The sequence below is a fragment of the Saxophila tyrrhenica genome (genome assembly GCF_035928015.1).
Source record: "Saxophila tyrrhenica strain CCFEE 5935 chromosome Unknown scaffold_11, whole genome shotgun sequence".
Lineage (NCBI taxonomy): Eukaryota > Fungi > Ascomycota > Dothideomycetes > Mycosphaerellales > Extremaceae > Saxophila > Saxophila tyrrhenica.
In genome coordinates, this window is record NW_027041743.1 from 366,415 (window position 1) to 386,315 (window position 19,901).

A 19,901-nucleotide genomic window follows, 5' to 3' on the forward strand; every position below is an offset into this window, starting at 1 on the left:
GGGCATGGTCGTCCGTTGGTGGAACGTTCGACGAGTTGGCTCTCCCATGTGCGGTGGGTCTCGCGGGCACTGTTGGCCTCGGTGGCGGAGGAGGCCTAGGCCTCCCAGTCGCATTCGTGTTACTCGTTGCTTGATTATAGGTCGGTGGCGGAGATGAGGGCGTCTTTCCGACCTGGTTCAATTTCAAGCTCGCGATCCTGTCCGCGATGGACTGAGGTTGTTGTTCTTCCGCCATTTTATGGTTTCACTTCTCGAGAAGAACGAAAGAGACTGAAAGGGAAAGGAAGAGTTGATATCTATCGAGATCTCAATTAAAGTTGATCCTGTTCTAAATCCATTGCAGTCCGAGGGGAGGCACAGCCCAGGGCTAAGCTACACATGTGTCAGGATTCAGGCTCACGGCACGCTCAAAGCGCTGATTAAGCTTACACGTGACCAGGCTACCAACAGACAGAAACATCCATCCTTGAGTGTTGTATTCCTGGTTCATCACATACACTGCCATAATCTACCTCATTCTATGTCTTTTGTGCTCGTCATCCTTCCGTTTTCCTTCCCAATGCCATCCTTGCTCCTTCCACGCCTATCCAGCTGAACATTTACTGCGAGGATCCGCCAGAGATGGTGATGACTTGGCCTGATAAACACGTTAGCGACTGTCGAACCTCAATGTTGTGTAAATGGAAATCTTACCGTTGACCCAGCTGCCGTCGCCAGAAGCGAGGAAAGCCACCACACGAGCGACGTCCTCTGGGACAGCGCAGCGCTTGAGCGGGCAGTGCTCAGCCATCAGCTTCTCGATCTTGTCCGCTGGCCACTCTGGAGTGCCACCGGGGATCTGTCACACAATGTTAGCAAGCCGCCAGAGCCAGGAAACATGCGATTTAGACTCACGTAGTGCCACGCATTCTGCGTGAACATGTCACTCTTAATCCCACCGGGCGCGACGCCATTGACAGTAATCCCCCTCGCGCCAAAGTCCGTCGCAAAAGCCTTGATCATGCCAATGACGGCCATCTTCGACGCATTGTACAAGCTGTGGTCCTTCACACCCAACAGCCCCGCGGCAATCGAGCTCATCAAGATCAACCGCCCATCATTCTCCAAATGCTTCCACGCCGCCTGGCCGACGAAAAACTGCGCCCGCGCGTTCAAGTTGAACACATGGTCAAACTTCTCCTCGGTAATATCCTCCGTCTTATCCCAGCTCTCGGTGCCGCTGTTGCTCATCACAATGTTCACCTTGCCAAAAGCCTTCTTCGACTCCTGGAATAGACGCTCGATCTCCGCGACTTTGCTCACATCGGCTTGGATCGAGACAGCCTTGGCGCCGGTTCCGAGTCCTTCGATCTCCTTGACCACCTCGTCGGCGCCGGCTTTACTGTTGGCGTAGTTGACGACGATGGAGCAGCCGCGGCGGGCGAGCTCGAGGGCGCAGCCCTTGCCGATGCCGCGCGAGGCGCCGGTGATGAGGGCGACTTTGTTGTGCAGCGAGGCGGTCTGGACGAGGACGGGTTGTTGAGACATGGTGGTGGTATCGGTCTGGCGGAGGGCTTTAGTGTCGCGGAGGGCTTGTTGGCCTCGCATGTGGAGGGACTTACTGGTGTTTATAAGAAAGTACAAGAGGTGTGTTTGTTTCTTGCCTAGAGTAATGGAGTCGATATGAAAGAAGGAAAGAAGACTGGATGAGGGGCGGTGTAGAGTAAGGCAAGAAATTCCCACCACAGACCCGAATATCGACGACGACTCTTAGCTCGAGCTGTGCCTACATTGAACATCCCGAATGGGTTATTTTTGCTCCCAGCCTCACCTCCCACTGACGGAGCTGATTGCAGGACAAAGTGGGGGAGCCGCTCGGTGTGTCGCGGCGGACGAAGCAGCTGCACGATTTCCACCGGGTCATCGAATGCGTCTGGCACGACTCGGGGCCACTCGTCGTGTTCGGATGAGTTTGTGCTAGCTGCAGGTACGGCCATTGAACTGCTTCGGACAGCGAAACGCGCGAGGTCGCTGCGGGTGGAGTGGGGCGAAAGTGAGGTTGAGAAGTGGTTCGGGGTCGGCATCTGGACCAGCCCGATCTAGCTTCAAGCCCAAGAGATAGTGAAGTGAAAGTCGAAGTGTTTTGAAAATGCATCTTTCTTCGCAGTGCCTCTATAACACTGCTACCATAACCCCGCCGTAGCCATTGGATGTACTCCTCGGTAGCAGAACCTCATACTGACAACAAGAAACCCATGCACCTCTCAATGCTCCAGCCCCGAGAAACCCCCCAAACTCCACACACATGCTCCGATCTCCTCGCTCCGCCCATTACGAAAAGGATAAAGAATGCAGTAAGAGTGAACGCCGTGCCCAGTGAGAATCGGCAAGTCGGGTCCGGGTATGATTAAGAGAAGGCAGCTTCGTGTTATCATAAGATGTCGTTTCGATCGTGCAAGTGGTGAGCCCATTCCACCAAGGACTGTCGATGCTGGACAAGTGAGTGTTGTACATTCGACGTGCTGGGGGAGTGCTCCAATCGTGATGGCGGTAGCGAGGCGCGCCCGATGGTGGAAACACGGTCCAACGCAGAGTCTGCTGCAACTGGTCGTTATGCCGAACAGGCGAGGGTGTGATGGGAGAGTGTGTGCAAGCCAGTCATAGAGAGCCAGCAGAGAAAGCCGACTATCGCATGAATCCGCTCATGACACTCATACTGGCGCTGAGAGGAGTTGGTGGCAGTGGTGCTGGGTTGTCGAGCGGCAACCGGAAGCCTGCTGCGAGCTTGCCAGCGACGAAGAGCGAGGAGCGCTTATACCGCTTGTCGGTGTACTTGTCGTAGACCGCCGAGTGGTGCTTGTGCGGGTCTTCGCAGCACTCGAGGATGGCTGCTAGGAGCTGGCGCAGCTGCGACCAGGTGTAGTTGGAGTAGTAGACATGTGCCTGGCTCCACTCGTCGCCGTGAATCATGAGTCTAGCCATGCAGTGTGCGCCAGCAGCGAGGAAGCTTGGTGTGCAGCCGACGAAGCGCTCATCCATGATGGTGACTTCGAGGAAGTACTTGGCCAGTGTCCTTGTCTCCAGGTCGTAGTCGTCTGCCTTGCTAATGCGTCGCAAGAAGCTCATTGGGCCTGGCCAACCCAGCTCGAACTGCAGCATGCTGAGCATGAAACGCTCCGCCTTGAGCAGCTCGTCCGATGAATAGCCTCCGTCAACCATGTAGATGATCTCGGCGATCGTCGGGCACTGCACTTCTTCGTACTTGGCCGCGACAAAGATCGCTGTAGCGCCGACGAGTTGCAGCTTGCCGAGCGAGACTATCTTGCACGACAAGAAGCGGTCGATGTAGTTGACGGTGAGGAACAGAGTCTCCGGCAGCAGGTTGAAGCGTTGGTGGACCTGAATGACCCAGTCCATCAAAACCGCTCTCATGGACCACTGGATCTCAGTTTGCTGTTCCATGTACCGCGGGTTAGGAGCCATGCGGTCCTCGAGCTCGTGCATGTAGCCGAAGATTTCCTCTCCATATTCAGCCACCATCGACGTATCCCATTGCTCGTCTTCGATGTCCTCAGCTGGTCTTGTTGCTTCCACAAACTCTCTTGCGGCCTGGATCTCCTCCTTGACCCTGTCCGTGAGCTTTGGCGCGAGGACGGTGGTGACACCGCCCGTGCTCTCGCCTTGCAGTCCGAACGACCTGGCGGTAGTATAGCCGTCGTCATATCCGTACTCCTCTTCGTCTGCCTCGTAGTACTGCTCAGGCGGGGGCTGCGCGTTGGCGAGGTAGGGTGCTGGGTTGGCAACTGATCCAGCGTTGAGATTCTGTTGCTGAAGCTGGTACTGCGCAGCATGGAAATCCAAGTAGCTCAGGTATTCCGCTTCAGAAGTGAAGCCAGGTGGAAGAGCCTCCAGAGGTGCCGGGCCGGATTTGGCCATCGGGCGCGCAGCTGGCTCGTCCTTTAGTGGCACGCTCTCTGTCTTGTGCACTTCCTGTCGCCGTACTGGCTGCGCAACGAGGACGGGCTTCTCAACTACTGGCTGCGAGGGCGCGGCTTGCGGCGGCGGTGCTTGTGTCACTGGTGCGGCTGTCTGGTTCAGTGGAGCCGCGCTGTCCACCCTACTCGGCTGTGCTGGTGGCTGTTGTTGTTGTTGTGTTGTTGTTGTTGTTGTTGCGTGGGTTGTACGTCCTTCAGCACCTTCATGCTCTTCTTAGCTGCAACCTTTTTCACAGGCTCAATCTCTTGCTGAGTCGATTGCATACAGGTCGCGATCTTGGACATAGCAGTCGTGGCTGCGGCGGTCGAGGTGAGGCTTGCTGCGGTTGTAGTCTTCGGAGCCAGGGGTCGGGTAGCAGGGCGATTGAATGATGAGTTCACGGTCGGCTTGAGGGTCTCCTGACTAGCCAGTTTGCCGGGTGATGCTTTGCCAACTTCTGAATCGTCCTTTGCTGGCTGTATGACTCTTGAATTCGCGCTGACTTCACCGAGGATCTTCTTCTGTGTGGCTTTGATGGCAGCAGCCTGCACCAAGCTGGAGAGGGCGGGTGTTGACTTGGTCCGCTGATGAAGCGACTTGCCAGGCATACCCGCGCCGGGTATCGCAGGTGGTGGCATGTTCTCATCATGCACCCGCAGTCGTGGTCGTTGCGGCTATTGAAGTGTCAGCATTCGTGTCAGAGGTCAACCAGCAAAACCGCAGCAAGACGGAGTGAGGTTATCAGGCAGCGACGTCGGAGGCTGGAGGTGTGGTATGACAAGCATGCTCATGATGATACATTCTCGTGCCCTCCGAACCAGACGAAAATTGCTGCCGGGGGTGCAGGGCAGCTTACCTTTGCGTCCATGTTGCTTGGCCTTCACTTTTTCGTGAGGCGACGACGGCAGTGGTCGGTCTTGATTGACTGTGAGACTACCGACAGCGTGTTGACGATGGTGCGGCGATGGCGCTGCGATGGGGTCGTGGCGGCGCGGATGTTGTGCTGGGTGGATGAAGCTTGGTCGCTTCGCAGTGCTGGCGATCAGCGGCACATGGAGCGTTGTTTACTGCGCGTCGAAGCAGTATTCCCGGGTGTCGTCGACCGTCCACGCGCTCACGTTGGGCGCGGTGGTATCGCTGCTGTGCTGGCGCTGTTGGCGGTAAGGGATGCGGTGGGTGGAAGTGGTGTGCAGCCGTTGCCAACTTTCTTGAGCTCGCGAAGCAGATGTTGTCGCCCTTGCCAGAGTAAACAATCTCGGCAAAGCGGCCCTTCCCGCACAGGTCGGTGCGACGGCGCTAGCAGTTGAACGATCCGACGTCACCTTCTCAAACGCGTGTTCCAGAACACGATCGGAAGAGCGTGCAGCTCACTCGACAACACAACTTCCCTGTCGGCGGGCTACAAAGTCTGTAGAGATGAACTCGATACATTACGACTACACACGGCCGACTTTGACCGCTCTCCCAGCGCTCCCACAGCAGTAACGGTGACTTCCTCATCTTGTCGCATTTTCGCCTCGCTCGAGCACATCTCAACACGCTAAAGAACGACATCACGTGGTCGTTCACTCTGCCCAAGAAACCACCAGCATCTCTCCAATACCACTTAGATCGTGAGACTCCGGTACTTTATATCGCTTCTCATACTTCGACGCTATGCGCTGGCAATACGACCTTCGACGCGCAATCAGCCTATCGCTGATGGAGTTCCGTCGCATCCTGAAACCCGCTGCCACGGCAAGACTCGGGTTCGGCCAGCCGCAACGCAGCAAAGCCCCTCAAAAACTTATGCACGACAAGACATGCAGCCCCCGAGCAGATCGAGGCAGGTGAGCCATCGGTATAATATACTGCAGCCGCAGTCGGCGCAAAAGGACTCTCGCTGCTTGCGCCTGCTAGCTGCAGCGGTATCGCATGCGCTCTGCACGCCATTTGTCTGAATCGCGCATGCTCTATCTCGCCACATGCGCCGGTCTTCATTGCGCTCCATCACGGTATCCATCCCTCATCAACCGCAGCAAGAACATGCGATTCCTGACTGTACCTGAAACGCTGATATTGACATTCATTCGGCTGACCTTGCATACCGCAAAGCGCAGCAAGCATTCAATGATATTACTTGGTGACACAAAAGGCGCTCTCTGTGCCATCCACGGCGATTGTCGGTGGGGGACACGGACTGCCCTACTAACCAAACAAGCAGCACCACCTTCCACACTCTCCCTTTCAGCGTTGAGAGTGTCAGCGCAAGCAGAGCTCGTGTTACATGCATCCACCAGAGTGGCAGAGCAGGACAGACGGCGCGGCTCTGAAAGGATAGATCGGCGAGTCTGGCAGCGTATCATTGGTCATTCGTTATGGACTTGCTTTCCTGGGACAGTGGGACGTCAAGCGTGAGCGTGCTCTCTGCTTCTCGATCTCTTGCTTGCGCTTTGTCCTGGAGCAGTGCGGGCATGCAGCGGTTGCATGGTCTTCGCATCCACTGTTGAGGAGCATTGCATGCGCTGATGGCTGGTGGTGTCGAGTCTTTGCCCGGCAAGTGGCTTTGGCATTGCGCATTGGAATCGAGGTGAGCTTTGGTGAGTGAGTTTGGCAGGGCGGCTATGGCAAGTGATATTGGTAGGGACTCTATGATTGCGAACACATAGACATGCGACGTACATACTATAGCAATTAACGCCCAATATGACTTTCCCAAAACTATCATGGGAATCGTGTGGGAGTGTGATATTGTCCTGCCGACCTTGTGAATCGAGGCGGGTCGGTTGGCTTCTGGCGCTTTGGCTCTCGCCTGACATACTTCGCTTTTGCATGCTTCACCTTCTCCACCCTCCCTTGCCCTCCCACTCCTCCACCACACCAACACCACCCTCTTTCCGGTGTCAGAGAGTGTCCATGCTATCGTTGTTCACAGCCATCGCTTGCTGACTCGCTTGTTGGATCGTTGCCAGTCCACAGAACGCCTGGACTGCCCTTCGCCTCTGTGCCGCTCGGTGAGGTACCGCGACGACGAGCTCCTCCGGCTACAGGTCATCAACCACATCAAACGGCCATCGACGGTCTTCCCGGATACCAGGCGATCCAGGGTGAGCATCAAGACTCTTCTTATTCCCTCCAACTGGCCCCAATACAACCACCTCACTGCCCTGGCTTCGGACCGGCCTCAACCGGTTTCCTTGCCTTCCACCAGGACTGCCGTACCACCAGCCGTTGCCAAAGCCTGCTTTCGTGACTGTACTTTGACTCGAGAAGGTCACAGGCTAACAAACTTCCTCGCTCAGCCCACGTTCCCACCGTCGCCGACCCCCTCCCTCGCCAAGCCGCTCCGAATGCGCCGCCGGTAGCGCCGACGACACCGCACTTCACAACAAGTCCTTCTTCGCTGTGCACCTCTCCCACAGGAGGTAGAATACTGTGCAATCCAGAAAAGAACGATATACCGTCGATATGGACGTCTCGAGCATGCTGTCCAACGGCGGCGCCCAGGCTGCGGATGGGGCATATGACAGCCAGCAGAACTTCACCATCCGCAACAACACCTTCACACAGAATCAAGCCTCTGCTGTCAAGACCGAGTCTCCAGCACCGCAGCGCCCACTGAGGAGCAACAACATGCCTCCTCCTGCCGGCACTGGGTATTCTCGTGCGTCGCCTGCCAAGAAGGGCCAAAAGCATGTTGTGTTTCAACTTGTCGACGGCACCGACCCTCGTCTGCAGGCCCGTCTGCCCATGCGTGTTATGATCTCGCAAAACGACAACACGGAATCGATCATCACATCCGTCAAGAACTTCTACGGCTTGTACGAATGCGGCGTCAGCTTCGAGACCGAAGACCAGGTGGGCATGATCCCAGCCTACGACAACTTCCACCATGACATGAACGTTATTGTGCGGACTGTCGCTCAGCACAGTCCAGTCAAGAGTGAGAGCGGTGTTGACTCGGCATCGCCAAGCAAGCGCTCTCTGGGTGCAGCGTTCGAGCCGACCGCACGCTCGTACCTCCAGCCCTCGGCGCACTCTCCCTCCAAGTCCGGTGCTCGGTCGGTGGGTGTTCGTAGCCTGTCTCCAACGTCCGACATTGGCAAGCGCAGCGCTTCTTCCGCTCCTGGCGGTCCACAGCGCCCGAAGAGGACCAAGAGCAAGGATAGCAGCATGATGGGCGCCGCGGACGGATACAGCAGTGGTGACGATGGGGAAGGCTCTGTCGCCTCTCGTCGTTCCAAGGCCGAGCAGGTCAAGGCGGAGATCAGCGTCGAGAACATCGTCGAGGGTGGGCGCAGGAAGAGGGCGTTCGAGAGCTCGGTGAGTACTTATCAACACCTTTTAAATCCTCCTTGCTAACAGAACACAGCAACTGCCGCTGTTCGTGCCACCGCAGGTCCCTGCCACCAACTCGCTGCCCTCCATCTCGCCGCAGCGTAAAGTGGGAGGCCCCACTGCCGCATCTCCCTACGGATACCCGTCTAACCAACAGACGTTCTCGTACCAGCAACCTCTCCAATCTCCTCAGGGCTACGCCGGCGCCTTCCCGCACCCAGGCAACGGCTACCAGAACGGGTACGGCGCTACGTATCAACAGCAGCCTCCCCGCCAACTCCGCGGCTACTCCGGTACATCCTACCCTCGTGGATCGAACGGCGGCGTCATGCCCACCCCAGATCCCACCATCGGTAGCGTCAAGTCTGACGAAGATGCTGCGAGGAGTCTGCTACGCTTGAGCGACCCATTCCTGGCGTTCTCTCACGGCCGAACATCTACCTCAACTGTCGACGATGCGTTCAGCGGCAAGGCAGACGCTGCGTCCTCGGACGAAGAAGATTACGATGAAGAGGAGGAAGAAGAGCAGTCGAGACTCCCAGCCGTGCCGCCATTCTACCACAATGAACCCGGCCCGCAGCGCAAGAAGCAGCGCCTGATGAATGACCTGCCCAGCGACCCAACCAGCGGCGAGGAGTACGAAGACCGCCGCGACGGCACCTTCGACAGCCAGGCCGGCAGCAAGGCTTCCAAGTCCAAGGGCGGCAAGTTTCGCGCCAGCATGCCATCCACCTACAACACCGACAAAGGCTCCAAGCCCCGCGCCAACTCCCTCATCAAGCCGAAGTCCAAGTCCACCAGCCAATTCGCCGTCCCAATGTCGCCCTCCTCCCTCCCCGCCGGGTCCCGCAAGGGCTCCATCGCCTCGACCAACTTCCAGAACCAGCTCGGCGAAGACGAAGAGGATCTCTCCTCCAAGCCGCGCTGCAACCGCTGCCGCAAGAGCAAGAAGGGCTGTGACCGCCAGCGTCCGTGTGGGCGCTGCAAGGACGCGGGTATCGGGCTGGAAGGGTGTATTAGCGAGGATGATCAAGGACAGCGTAAGGGCAGGTTCGGGAGACACATGGGGATTCCGGTCAAGAAGGGCGAGGAAGGGTATATTGGGGGTGAGGAGGAGATGGCGAGCCCGCAGATGAGTGTGCCGGCGAATGGGTACTTTATTGCGCCCGCGCTGCCGAAGGATAAGGGTGGGGAGAAGAAGAGGAAGAGGTAGGAGGGCTGTTTGGGGTGGTGTGCTGGATATGCTGCATGCTGCTGTGGTGTGGTGTGCTGCGAGGAAGCAAACGCATGCGGACGACTTTCTCATGTTTCAAAGGCGACTGGCCAGCTCGATCGATTTCAGCGGCTGCGCATGTCTGAGCCTCCACACTGGGAAGGATGGAAAGTTTTCGGCGTTGGGCACGGTTCAAAGGAAATGGGGCGGACACCTGGCACACGATACTGATGATTCTCTTATGTTACTTTACGTTACGTTACGTTGACGGACGACACTGGGGCGCTTGGGACTTTTGCCAGGAACTGCTTGACGGACTGCTTGAAAGGATCAGGACACAGACGCACCGTCGTCCTTGTCAGGCGGGTGGGATGATGGTGTCGGGGATCTGTCAGCGGCTCTGGAGCGCTTTCTAATGCTGTGATGGATTGGAGATTCATGAGCGGCACGGGCGTTTGGGGTTGGCAAAAGAGTGATTGTTTTTCTGCACGGAGGGGGATGTTGCTTCTACTGCTATGACGTGGCGATGCGATGGGGTCGCTGCGTTCGTCCGACCTGAGTGCCTGGTTGGTACGTGTAGGTAGAAGTTGGATGAGTGCGAGAAAATCAGTTGAAAAACACGCGCTGTGGCTGTGACTTCTTAATGATCTCGTACTTCGTAATGGTCTAGCATCGAAGTCGTCGTGACTATATCGTTATCTACCGTCAGCGCCCTTCAAAGCCATACGACACTTGTCGGCTTTGATCATAACTTCACCTCCCCCTCCATCCCCTCCACATGCATGAAATTCGCCCTCAGCGCCGTGACGCTCGTCTCCCCAGCCTTGACCGTCCACCCATCTGACCCTGGTCCGGCTTTCTCTACACTGTCGAAGACATCTGTAAACCTGCAGGAAAGGGGTTAGCGAATATCCCAGGCATGGTAAAGTTTTGCTCATGAGCTTTGTACCGGGGACTCCATTTAAAATGCCTCGTCCGGAACTCGCCCTTCCCACCAACCCCTTCCCCATCCACCTTCGGCCCCTTCATCATCTCCTTCTCCTCAGCACCCCCACTCTCACGCCTCCGTATCCTCACCTCCTCCGTCTCGGCATCCACTTCCTCCCCGGCTTTAGCATCAGGCAATTCAGCAAAACACGCCCCCCTCCCCCAAACATTCTGCAGCACCCGCGTCCACACCACCTTCCGCCCCTCCACTCCTTTCAGCACAGGCACGTTGACACTATACAACTTCCCCTCCCCCCACGCCGCCTTTGCAGCCAAGTGCTCGCACACTTTGACAGCGTGTCTACAGCACTCCCCAACGATCTCGGGGTCGTTGACCCGGTCGAAGAACGCGAAGCTGAGCGCAATGGCCCGGTATCCGCACGCGGCGGCTTCGAGCGCGGCGCCCAGCGTGCCGGAGGAGAGGGCGAAGACGGCGGTGGTGTTGCGGCCGTAGTTGGGGCCGGAAATCACTAGATCTATCGGGCCGCGGGAGGTGAAGAAGAGGGAGCCGAGGCCGAGTTGGGCACATGTGGCTGGCGTGCTGGATACCAGTACCCACGGCTGCCGGCCGTCCCTTGCTTCCCCTGTGCCATCTTGGCCGGTGGTACGGGGAGTGGCGGAGGTGGTAGAGTGCACGCCTGGGTTAGTCTCGGGAGGCCAGTACGCCTCCGTTCGCACGTCTTGGCCCACGATATGAGCCTTCCCAATCCAACTCCGCTGACTATCCGGGATAATGACGCTAACGGTGTGACCGGCTGCTTCCAGCGTGCGGACGAAGGGCAGGATGTAGGGGGACGACTCGGCTGAGGGGGGGCCGTCGTCGTTCGTGACCTGATCGATTCGTTAGTGGTAGTTGAGATTTGGTGGGGAGGGGAGGGGGGGTACGAGGATGTGCATAATTATTTTCTCCGGGTGAGGGTGTTGTTGTGGGAGGGTCGAGGGGATGGTGGTATAGCCGAGTTTAGGTTTGGGGTGGTGCAGGGAAGTGGAAGGGAGGAAGTGAGGTCAGAGATTGAGTTTGAATCTCATGAATGACCGCCTTCACCAAGTCACGGCAGTTCAAGTGAATACATGTACCTTCCAAGGGCCCGAAGTATAGATTACTTCGCACAATCAAAGGCGACTAGGTGCATTCGTTATATGCCCGGAACGGCGGTTGACTTTTACGAGAAGGAAGTGAGAAGCCAATATCGTGAAACAACTGCCTCTCATGTGCTATACAACCTTCCTGGCCTCTACCCTCTACCCTCTTACCCTTCTACCCCATCCTTCTTCATCTCCACATCCCCATGCCCATCTCACAAAGTGGTATCATGCCATTATCAAAAGAAAGCATCGCCCTCTCTCCATCTCCATCCATCCCCAGTTGTCACTACAGGTAGCCAACAAAACTCCCGCGACATAAAGGCTGATCCGATCCCGCTCGTAGTCGCTGCAAACCAACACTCATGCCCTCTCGTACAGCGTACGAACGCCACGGCTATGCTTCGAAGTGCACAGAACAATAACCCAACCCAAAAGAAAGCCAGAAAGAAAAGAAAAGCCGCGTATCGAGTCGTCGTCCATGGCCGTCAGTCAGTCCGCTCAATGCTGATGCTGCGCCGCTTGCGCCCCGTGATGCGAAGAGTGATGCCCATGCCCATGCCGATGATGATGATGCCCATGCCTATGACTCCTCCCCTCCCCACTCGCCCCCTGCTCCCCCTCCCCCGCCTCAGCCGCCACACACCAGAAGCGATGGCTGCCCCACGCGCCCTTCTGGCACTCTTTGCTGCAATACTTCGTGCGTCTGCAGCGGCGACACTTGGCGAACTGCCGCGTGAACTCCTCCCACTTCCCGCACTTCCAGTAGGCGCACTGCCGGATGCCGCCGCGCTTTTCGTCTTTGCGGCAGAGGTTGCGCATGACCACGCCGGCCCAGTATTGCATGTCGCCTTGTTGTGGGGATGCGGGGGCGGTGTGACGGGAGGATGAGGGTTTGGCGGTGAATTTCTCGATCAAGGGGAAGATGTTGTAAGCGGGTTCGTCGGGTTTGGGGACGAACTCGTTGTCCCACTCGTCTTCCAGCTCTTCTTTCGTCGGTCGGGGGTTGGCGGCGGGGTTGTAGTCCGGGTCGAGCATGTTGATGTCGTCGCCGATTTTGAGGCGGGCGACGAGATGGGATTGCTGAAAGTAGGAGCGGAGGTAGCAGTATTTGGAGACGTAGGCGAGGAGCTGGAGGGACATGAGGACGTCTTCGTCGCGGGGCATGGCGGCGAGGACTTCGGCAGAGGGTGGGCGGGTGGATGATGCGGCGCTGCTGGTGGGGTAGAGGAGCGGAGGCTGGATGAGGCTTGGTGGTGTCGCATGCATCACGTTGGCGGGTGTCGGCACCTGCGCTTGCGGAAGGAACATCTGCCGTTGGGTAGGGGTGGTAGCGGGGTTGACCAAGCTGCCGTCTGCTGCTGATCGGTGGGTGATGTTGAAGGTCTCGTCGTCGGTGCTGGTGACGTCTGAGACTGCCAACGCCATGCCGCCTCCTTGCTCTTCCAACAAGCTCTCCTCGTCTACGATATCTTGCATGACAATATCAGGTTGAATGCCAACGACAGGCTCAGGTGGTCCATTGCGGCCGGCAGAGTCGTTCGAAGCTTCCTCAAGCACTCCATCGTCGTCAGAACCAGAAATAGACAGCTGGTGCCTGATAGATGGCCTCCTCCGGGGTGGACGTCCATCGCTGGCTCCAATCCTAGGGCTGCCAGGTCGTTGGACGGGTGTAGTAGGCGACTGCGGCTGCGAGCTCATGTCACCACCAAAAGGTGTCAGCATCGACGGCAGGCGGTCAATGTCGCGCACAGGGCGCAAGCCAAATGTGTTATTAGTATTGCTTTGTAAAGGTAGAGCAGACATTGGAGGCTCTCCATTCGGCCTGTTGCTGCCAAGACTAGGTGTTGAAAATTGCCCACGGCTTTCCTGTGAGCGGTGATGGTGGTGCGATCGAGGGAAAGTAGTCCTCTCAGGAGGCGAGCTCAGAGACATATTGGCAGTCGGAGCTGTCGGTGTGATCTCGCTCGGCGGCTCATCTGCATCAGGGTTGTCCGCTGGATCAGGGATCGAAATCGGTGGCGGTGCCTGCCGTCGAGCTCGCGCGTATCTTGAATCGAAGTTATCGTTTCGTGATGACGAGCGCGAAAAGCCTTTGAAGCCAGTCAGAGGACACCTTCGTCGGCTCTCCTGCTCGGAGCGCTCTCTGCACTTGTCGAGAACCAGGAAGTAGTTGTCCAGGATCGTGGCGATGACAGGGACCATATCCGCTTCCACCACACGTGTCCGCACGGCTTCCGATCCTCGGACACCGATGTTGACAATACATTGGAACGCCAAGTTCCACTTCCACATCTCCATCATGTCTTTGCTCCTCCCCTCCTTGAGAATGCATACCAATCTTTCGATCCCGCCATCGACGGTGAGGATGTCGCGAATGCGACCGGATGAGATGGTCAGGTATGCGAGGTTGTTCAGCGAGTTGATGAGCGGGAGGGTCGAGGTGCAGTCGAGGGCTCGGCGGTCGTAGAGGGCAGGGGTAATGCCCACGGAGGCTTTGTTTGCATTGGGAATGCTGAAGTTGACTTCGCGCATGGTCACGCAGGCGGTATGTACCCTTTACAAGACTTCTTGTGCGGGTAGCTGTCGACGTTCGTATATGCCAGACTCGGAGGCGGAGTCGACTCGCACCGGGCGCTTGCTGGCGACTGGCTGATTCGCGCGGGTCGAGTAATGTTCAGCAAGCACAAACGTGACAATCCAGGACTCCGGAGAATACAGTCCACCGTCCCAGTTGACGGTAGGACGGGTCCAAGGGGTCGGATGGTGGTAAAGGCGGTGTCTGCAGCCAAGAAGTCGCTCGACCGACACAAACAAAGAGGCGCTGTCACGTCCCGAAGTCCAGCGAAGAACCCAGACGCGGCCTGCTGTCCTCGTACACGATCCGGTGGCACGACACGCGGAGCGATGCCGATGGAGTCGATGGGGTGGGCGGGTGGTGGATGGACGGGATGTTTGCTCTCCTTCCCCGTGGCACTCGCACTCGCTGCTTCCACGGCGGGCGGGAAGCTGCAGCCGCTCGAGTGCTTGCTTCGTCTCGTCACGTTCTTGCGGCGCAAGGTAGACGGTAGACGGTATTGTGTAGTAGTATGTGGTGGTGTAAGTGTTGTTCGTAGTTGGTGGTGGAGATGGAGGTTTGGGTAAGCAGAGCAGCGGTTGGCGGCAAGAGGCGAGTCAAAGGGAGGGGACTGACTGAGCCTGGGCAAATGAAGAAGGGCGCCAAGGCCGAGAAGCGCTGTCTCTTTCGCCCAACACTTTTACTTTGCTGCCGCTCGCAGATCGCGGTTGTCTCGCTCTAAAAACAGCAATCTCGAGTGCGACTCTCTTAATCAAACAAGATCCCTTTTCATCCCTCATTTTCTTCATCAGGAGTGTGGTGGGTGGTCCTCATCTCTCACCCGTCTCACCACACCACCCTCCCTTCGGCCCGTGAGATCTGTGGAGTGCCCGCTCCGCTCCGGCATCAGCACTGTTTAATGTGGACGCTGTGGAGATGGCCAGGAGAAACATTTCACCTCCACTGACAGCGGCGTTTTCACTCGCGACGCTTCTTTTACCCGTCACTGCTGCCCCTCCGTCGCACGCACGTTGAAAGACCGTCAGGCCATCCGACGCCATCATCTTGCAGTACAAAACTTGCATGCCCGCTGAGAAACCCCACAACGCCCGCTGTGGTAGCTGTAGTAGTGGTGGCGGCACTTCTCACTCAAGCTCTCTAGCATCGGCGGCGTCCGATCGAGAATCTTTCGGCGTTGACTGGACTTCACAGGAAAACACCGAACATCTCACGACACTTCACCGTCCTCCACGAGCACAAGACAAGTCAACACCTTATTTCTGAATGTCGTGCATCCACTCTGAAACACATACTCAATTCACGTTGTGAAAAATCGGAGATTTCGGTGGCGCGATAGAGCTACAGCCATGTGTGGTGGACGTGCGAGCGAGAGCATGCAAGTCATCTCCGTCCCGGCTGTGCTCATCGTCGGTCGATCTTCGATCTTCATCACTTCTTCGTTCCGTCTTGTCTTTTTATTGTCAGAAGTCAGAATTGCCTCAGGTGAGGATCTTGAAGTGAGGAACTCAAAACGGATGTCAGTCAGCTTGTAAGTTACACTGAACACCATCTCGTGCAAGTGTACGAGGCACGCGCAACCATTCAAGACTAAGTATCACCGTCAAGCATAAATATTTCATTACCATCTCCATATCCAAAGGGGTATCACAGTACATCGCAAATCATTCATAACCCAATCACTCATCATCACTTTGCCAAATCCTCTCCATGCTCCATCCGTACACTCCTCGAGTAGTAATTCTTCGTGCGCCAGGCCGGAGTACCTAGATATTTGATGCCTTTTTCGTGGTCGGAGAACATCTGGTTCGTCTCTTCGAGGGGGCGTCCGGCGGTTTCTGAAGAGCTGAGTCAGGAGGTGTGCGTCAAGAGGGGGGGTAGGGGGACGTACCGGGGAATAAGAAGAACACGTGAACGGTCATGGCTACGCAGAAGGAGGCGAAGACGAGGTACTGCCAGAGACATGTCAGCCATCCCGTCCAAAACCATAAGCATGAAAAGGGGAGGTGTTCGACTCACCACCCTCCACTGAATATCCACAAACGCCGGCGGCACGAACCAGCCCAACGCAAAATTAAACACCCAATTCCCACTCGTCGCCAACGCCACCGCCTTCCCTCGTAAATGATTGGGATACAATTCCGGCGGGTAGATCCAACTGACCGGCCCCCACGTCGGCGCGAAGCTCGCCACGAACAAATACGAACACGCAATCACCGCCTTGGACGCATTCCCTTTGACGACAAAACTCGCCTCCCGCGTCCCGTCGACCCCGTCCGGCCCCGCGTCTTCCCCGTACACGGCGAAGATGCCCGCGTTGGCGAACATGAAAGCCGCCATCAGCGTGCTGCCGACGAGTAAGGCGGGGCGGCGCCCGATGCGGTCGATCCAGATTAAGGCCGGGATGGTCATGACGACGTTGATGATGTACTGGATGCTCGAGGAGAGGAGGAGGTGCGAGGAATCCACCCCTGCCGAGCGGAAGACGAAGGTGATATAGTACATCATCACGTTCACGCCCGTCAGCTGCGACCAGATCTGCGTGAAGAGGCCGATGTGCGTGCGGTTGAGGTATTTGGGCGTGAGGAGCTCGTAGTACCCGCTGCGCCAGCTGCCGTTTTCCGTCTCGACCCATTCGTGGATTTCCTGCAACTCCCTTCCCACCCACGGGCTGTATTCATCTCCATGTCCGTGGGTGAGGATGAGCACGCGCTCGCACTCCTGCCAGCGGCCGCGGAGGGCGAGCCAGCGCGGGGATTCCGGGAGGAAGATCATGCCGATGAAGAGGACGATGGCGGGGATCATCTGCAGGGCCCAGGGGATGCGGAAGGCTTTGGTGCCGGACAGGAAGGAGCAGCCGTAGGAGATGTAGAACATGATGAGGATGCCCCAGGTGATGGCCCATTGTTGGAGGCCGGTGAGGCGGCCGCGTTTGGACGGCTGGGCGATTTCGGAGATGTAGACGGGGACTTGGGCGGAGCAGATGCCGACCTAAGCATTCAATCTCGGTCAGCAGTGGTGTAATGGTAGAGGGGGAGGTACGCACGCAAAAGCCGTTAAGGACGCGGCCGACGATGAGCATGGGGATGTTCTGTGACGCGGATGTGATGATGCAGCCGATCACCCATATGATGGTAGCGAGCCTGGATCTTCCATCAGCAGGACGTCCCAGTCCAAGAGTAATACTACCACTCACATCACAGCCCTCCGCCTCCCAATAGCATCAGACAAGAACCCCGAAAACAACGAAGCCGCCCACGACCCTCCAGCCATCGACGCCACGATCCCACCCTGCACCGACGGTCTCGGACCCATGCATGTCCCATCAATAGACTGATCAAAGTAGCATTTATAGCTCTCCGTCGCAATACTGCCTTCACATCAGCACCATCTCTCCCTGGACTCCTTGATGAAAGTGATACATACATCGCGCTCATAGACGAAATGTCGAATCCAAACAGCCCACCGCCTATCACGGCGATGGCCGCGATGAAATAAGGATTGCTGTACTTCTTCACCATGATGGCGACGACTCGAGACTAGGAATTCTGATGATGCCGCCGGCGAGTCGAAGTCGATGGAGGTTCGCGCATTCTCGAGCGCAGTGGTGATGCGTGCAGCGGTGAGGTGCGGATGTGAGCTTGTAGGCAGCTGTCGATCGGAGTCGCAAAGTCACGTCGAAGTGTAAGTCGTGCGCTCGAGTTCTTCCTGCTGGTACGGAGCTATATTGCTTCGCCTGGACCTGCTAGAGTCGTATGGAGGATGTGCAGTCAAGCAGACAGGATGAGTGTCGCATGCGCAAAAGACGAGAGTCATCAGATGCCGATGGTGCGTGGTGGTGGTGGGTTCCCGGAGTGTGCCGCTAAAGTTCGCTTCCTCCGCAATCTAGATGCGTGGCGCCCTCGCGTCCCCAATTTCTCCAGCTCTCGAATGCTAGGTCAGCGAGGTCAGCTTCCGAGGTTCCTATGTATAGCTGCTGATTGCGCCGCTGGTACACGAGCACGACGTAACCATTTGAAAAGGAGAAGTGCTGCTGCAGCTGGGACAAGACGGTTTCTGAGTTCCCCGGACTCGCCCCGGATCATCGGAGTGAGACTGGGGAGCCATGTGGCAACCCGCAAAACCGCCAACGGGGACACGGCCCGTGCATACCGACTTCGCCGCGACTCCGACCGTTGCCAGCCGAGAAGTATTAAATACTTGCTCGCTTTCCATCCCGTTTGACGACGCGGCATCGTCATATCAGCCCACCGTCTGCTCTCGGAGAATCTACAAATCGCTCTCGAGTCATCCGCTCGCCCAGCACCCCTTCCGCCCATTTATCCTTATGGCTCACTCACACCGACGAGCTTCACCGTCTGAGCTGCCGCGAAAACGTCCAGCACCGCCATCTGCGAGTGACTGGTTGGACATTCGAAGGGGCCGTTCCACCATGGGCCATACCGGCCTCTGCCATCGGTGTTGCGTTCCACTTGGCTTTGGAAATTGATATAGACGAATTTCCGGATCATGTCTTTGACGTCTTGCGCTTCGGAATTTGGACAGCCTGTACGTTCGAGGACGTCGTATAAGGTGCCGAGCTGCCTGATGAGGACGGACTTGAAGCCGACGGAGTCGTTGTCCTTGAGAGGATCATGGTTTCCTTTTCCATATGCCCCCTTCTCAGTCAGCACGCCGTTGTCTTCGACCCATCCTGGACGGTTCATGGATCTGCGCGCCATATGGCAGGCTAGGATCATGTACTCCTCCTCGCGCGTGGCTTCGAAAAGTAAAGCACAAGTCCCAAGCGCCACGGCAGTGTTGTAAGTGAAGGTCCAGTCGACCCTCTTATCCTTGTTCAAATCAATATGATCAAGCACCATCCCCTTCCGTGGCCGATACCTACACCTCAGTATCCAGCCTAGACAACACCTCGCCATCTCGACATACTCCCTTCCCACCATCTCCCTCTCTCCCTCCCCCTCCCTCGCCCTCTTCATCTCCACCAACGCCAACCGCACGCTCAATTCAGCGTACAAGCCCGTACTAATAGCATTCACACACCCATTCCCTGACCTCCTTCGCTTCCAAAAAACACCCCCCTCCATATCCTCCCCCTTAAACAACACCTCCCCGTTACGACAAACACTCCCGTCGTCCCTAATGGCCCTCCACACCCCCTCCGCTTGCGTCAAAAACCATCCCTCCCCACTAAAACTGTACATGTGCACGCATAAAAGCGCCCACCAGCAACTATCGTCATTGAACGCATTAATTAACCCCCTTTGACGACGCTCGCATTGTCGTATCGCGCGAGAGAGAAGGTCGTACCAGGCTCGACTTCCGTGGTCTGATGAGAGGTTCCAGAGCGCGATGGCGGTGTAGGCGTTGGCGAGTTGCCACCAGCCGATGCCGGTGACGGAGCCGTTGGGGCGTTGGTGGGTGAGGAGTTGGTGGAAGGCTTCTTGTGCGATTCGGTCGGGATTTTGGGGTGGGGGGATTGGGGTGGTTAGCCAGGATGGAGTTTGAGGTGAGGTTTCCTGGGCGAGTTTGGCTAAGGCTAGGAGGGTGTTGGCAGTGATCATTGTGGTCATTTCCTTGAGGTTGCACTGGTTGGAGTAGTTCTTCTGGATTTTTCGATGCCGTGTTCTCAAGAAGGGCCAGGTGGTAGGAGAGTGATCCCCTCAGGTATACTACATGTACGTGTATGTATAAGGAATGACAAGTCATCAACAAGGTATGAGTCGAGAAGAGCGACTTCCAAGCTGGTGATCGACTTGCCCCAAGCTCGAC

General features: G+C 57.0%; 7 protein-coding genes across 7 annotated transcripts; 1 reads left to right on the forward strand and 6 right to left on the reverse strand.

The window, feature by feature from the left end:
- Window positions 1-599: 599 nt before the first annotated feature.
- LTR77_007190 (uncharacterized protein) lies at window positions 600-1,527 on the reverse strand (the record flags this gene model as incomplete). The annotated part of the gene is made up of 3 exons (XM_064804427.1): window positions 600-637; window positions 694-838; window positions 895-1,527. 3 exons carry the CDS (start codon window positions 1,525-1,527, stop codon window positions 600-602), a joined length of 816 nt encoding a protein of 271 aa, XP_064657197.1.
- A 1,137-nt stretch (window positions 1,528-2,664) lies between these two features.
- CLB4 (B-type cyclin) lies at window positions 2,665-4,822 on the reverse strand (the record flags this gene model as incomplete). Its single annotated transcript, XM_064804428.1, has 3 exons — window positions 2,665-4,116; window positions 4,164-4,628; window positions 4,811-4,822. 3 exons carry the CDS (start codon window positions 4,820-4,822, stop codon window positions 2,665-2,667), a joined length of 1,929 nt encoding a protein of 642 aa, XP_064657198.1.
- Window positions 4,823-7,401: 2,579 nt separating this feature from the next.
- Window positions 7,402-9,484, forward strand: LTR77_007192 (uncharacterized protein; the record flags this gene model as incomplete). The annotated part of the gene is made up of 2 exons (XM_064804429.1): window positions 7,402-8,256; window positions 8,306-9,484. The coding sequence occupies 2 exons, from the start codon at window positions 7,402-7,404 to the stop codon at window positions 9,482-9,484; spliced, it is 2,034 nt and encodes a 677-aa protein (XP_064657199.1).
- An 861-nt stretch (window positions 9,485-10,345) lies between these two features.
- On the reverse strand, window positions 10,346-11,368 carry LTR77_007193 (uncharacterized protein; the record flags this gene model as incomplete). The annotated part of the gene is made up of 2 exons (XM_064804430.1): window positions 10,346-11,302; window positions 11,357-11,368. 2 exons carry the CDS (start codon window positions 11,366-11,368, stop codon window positions 10,346-10,348), a joined length of 969 nt encoding a protein of 322 aa, XP_064657200.1.
- Window positions 11,369-12,055: 687 nt separating this feature from the next.
- Window positions 12,056-14,089, reverse strand: LTR77_007194 (uncharacterized protein; the record flags this gene model as incomplete). Its single annotated transcript, XM_064804431.1, has 1 exon — window positions 12,056-14,089. The coding sequence occupies one exon, from the start codon at window positions 14,087-14,089 to the stop codon at window positions 12,056-12,058; it is 2,034 nt and encodes a 677-aa protein (XP_064657201.1).
- Window positions 14,090-15,818: 1,729 nt separating this feature from the next.
- On the reverse strand, window positions 15,819-17,650 carry HGT1_2 (high affinity glucose transporter; the record flags this gene model as incomplete). The annotated part of the gene is made up of 6 exons (XM_064804432.1): window positions 15,819-15,967; window positions 16,021-16,081; window positions 16,149-17,120; window positions 17,176-17,272; window positions 17,326-17,499; window positions 17,556-17,650. The coding sequence occupies 6 exons, from the start codon at window positions 17,648-17,650 to the stop codon at window positions 15,819-15,821; spliced, it is 1,548 nt and encodes a 515-aa protein (XP_064657202.1).
- An 804-nt stretch (window positions 17,651-18,454) lies between these two features.
- Window positions 18,455-19,693, reverse strand: LTR77_007196 (uncharacterized protein; the record flags this gene model as incomplete). Its single annotated transcript, XM_064804433.1, has 2 exons — window positions 18,455-19,010; window positions 19,059-19,693. 2 exons carry the CDS (start codon window positions 19,691-19,693, stop codon window positions 18,455-18,457), a joined length of 1,191 nt encoding a protein of 396 aa, XP_064657203.1.
- Window positions 19,694-19,901: the final 208 nt, after the last annotated feature.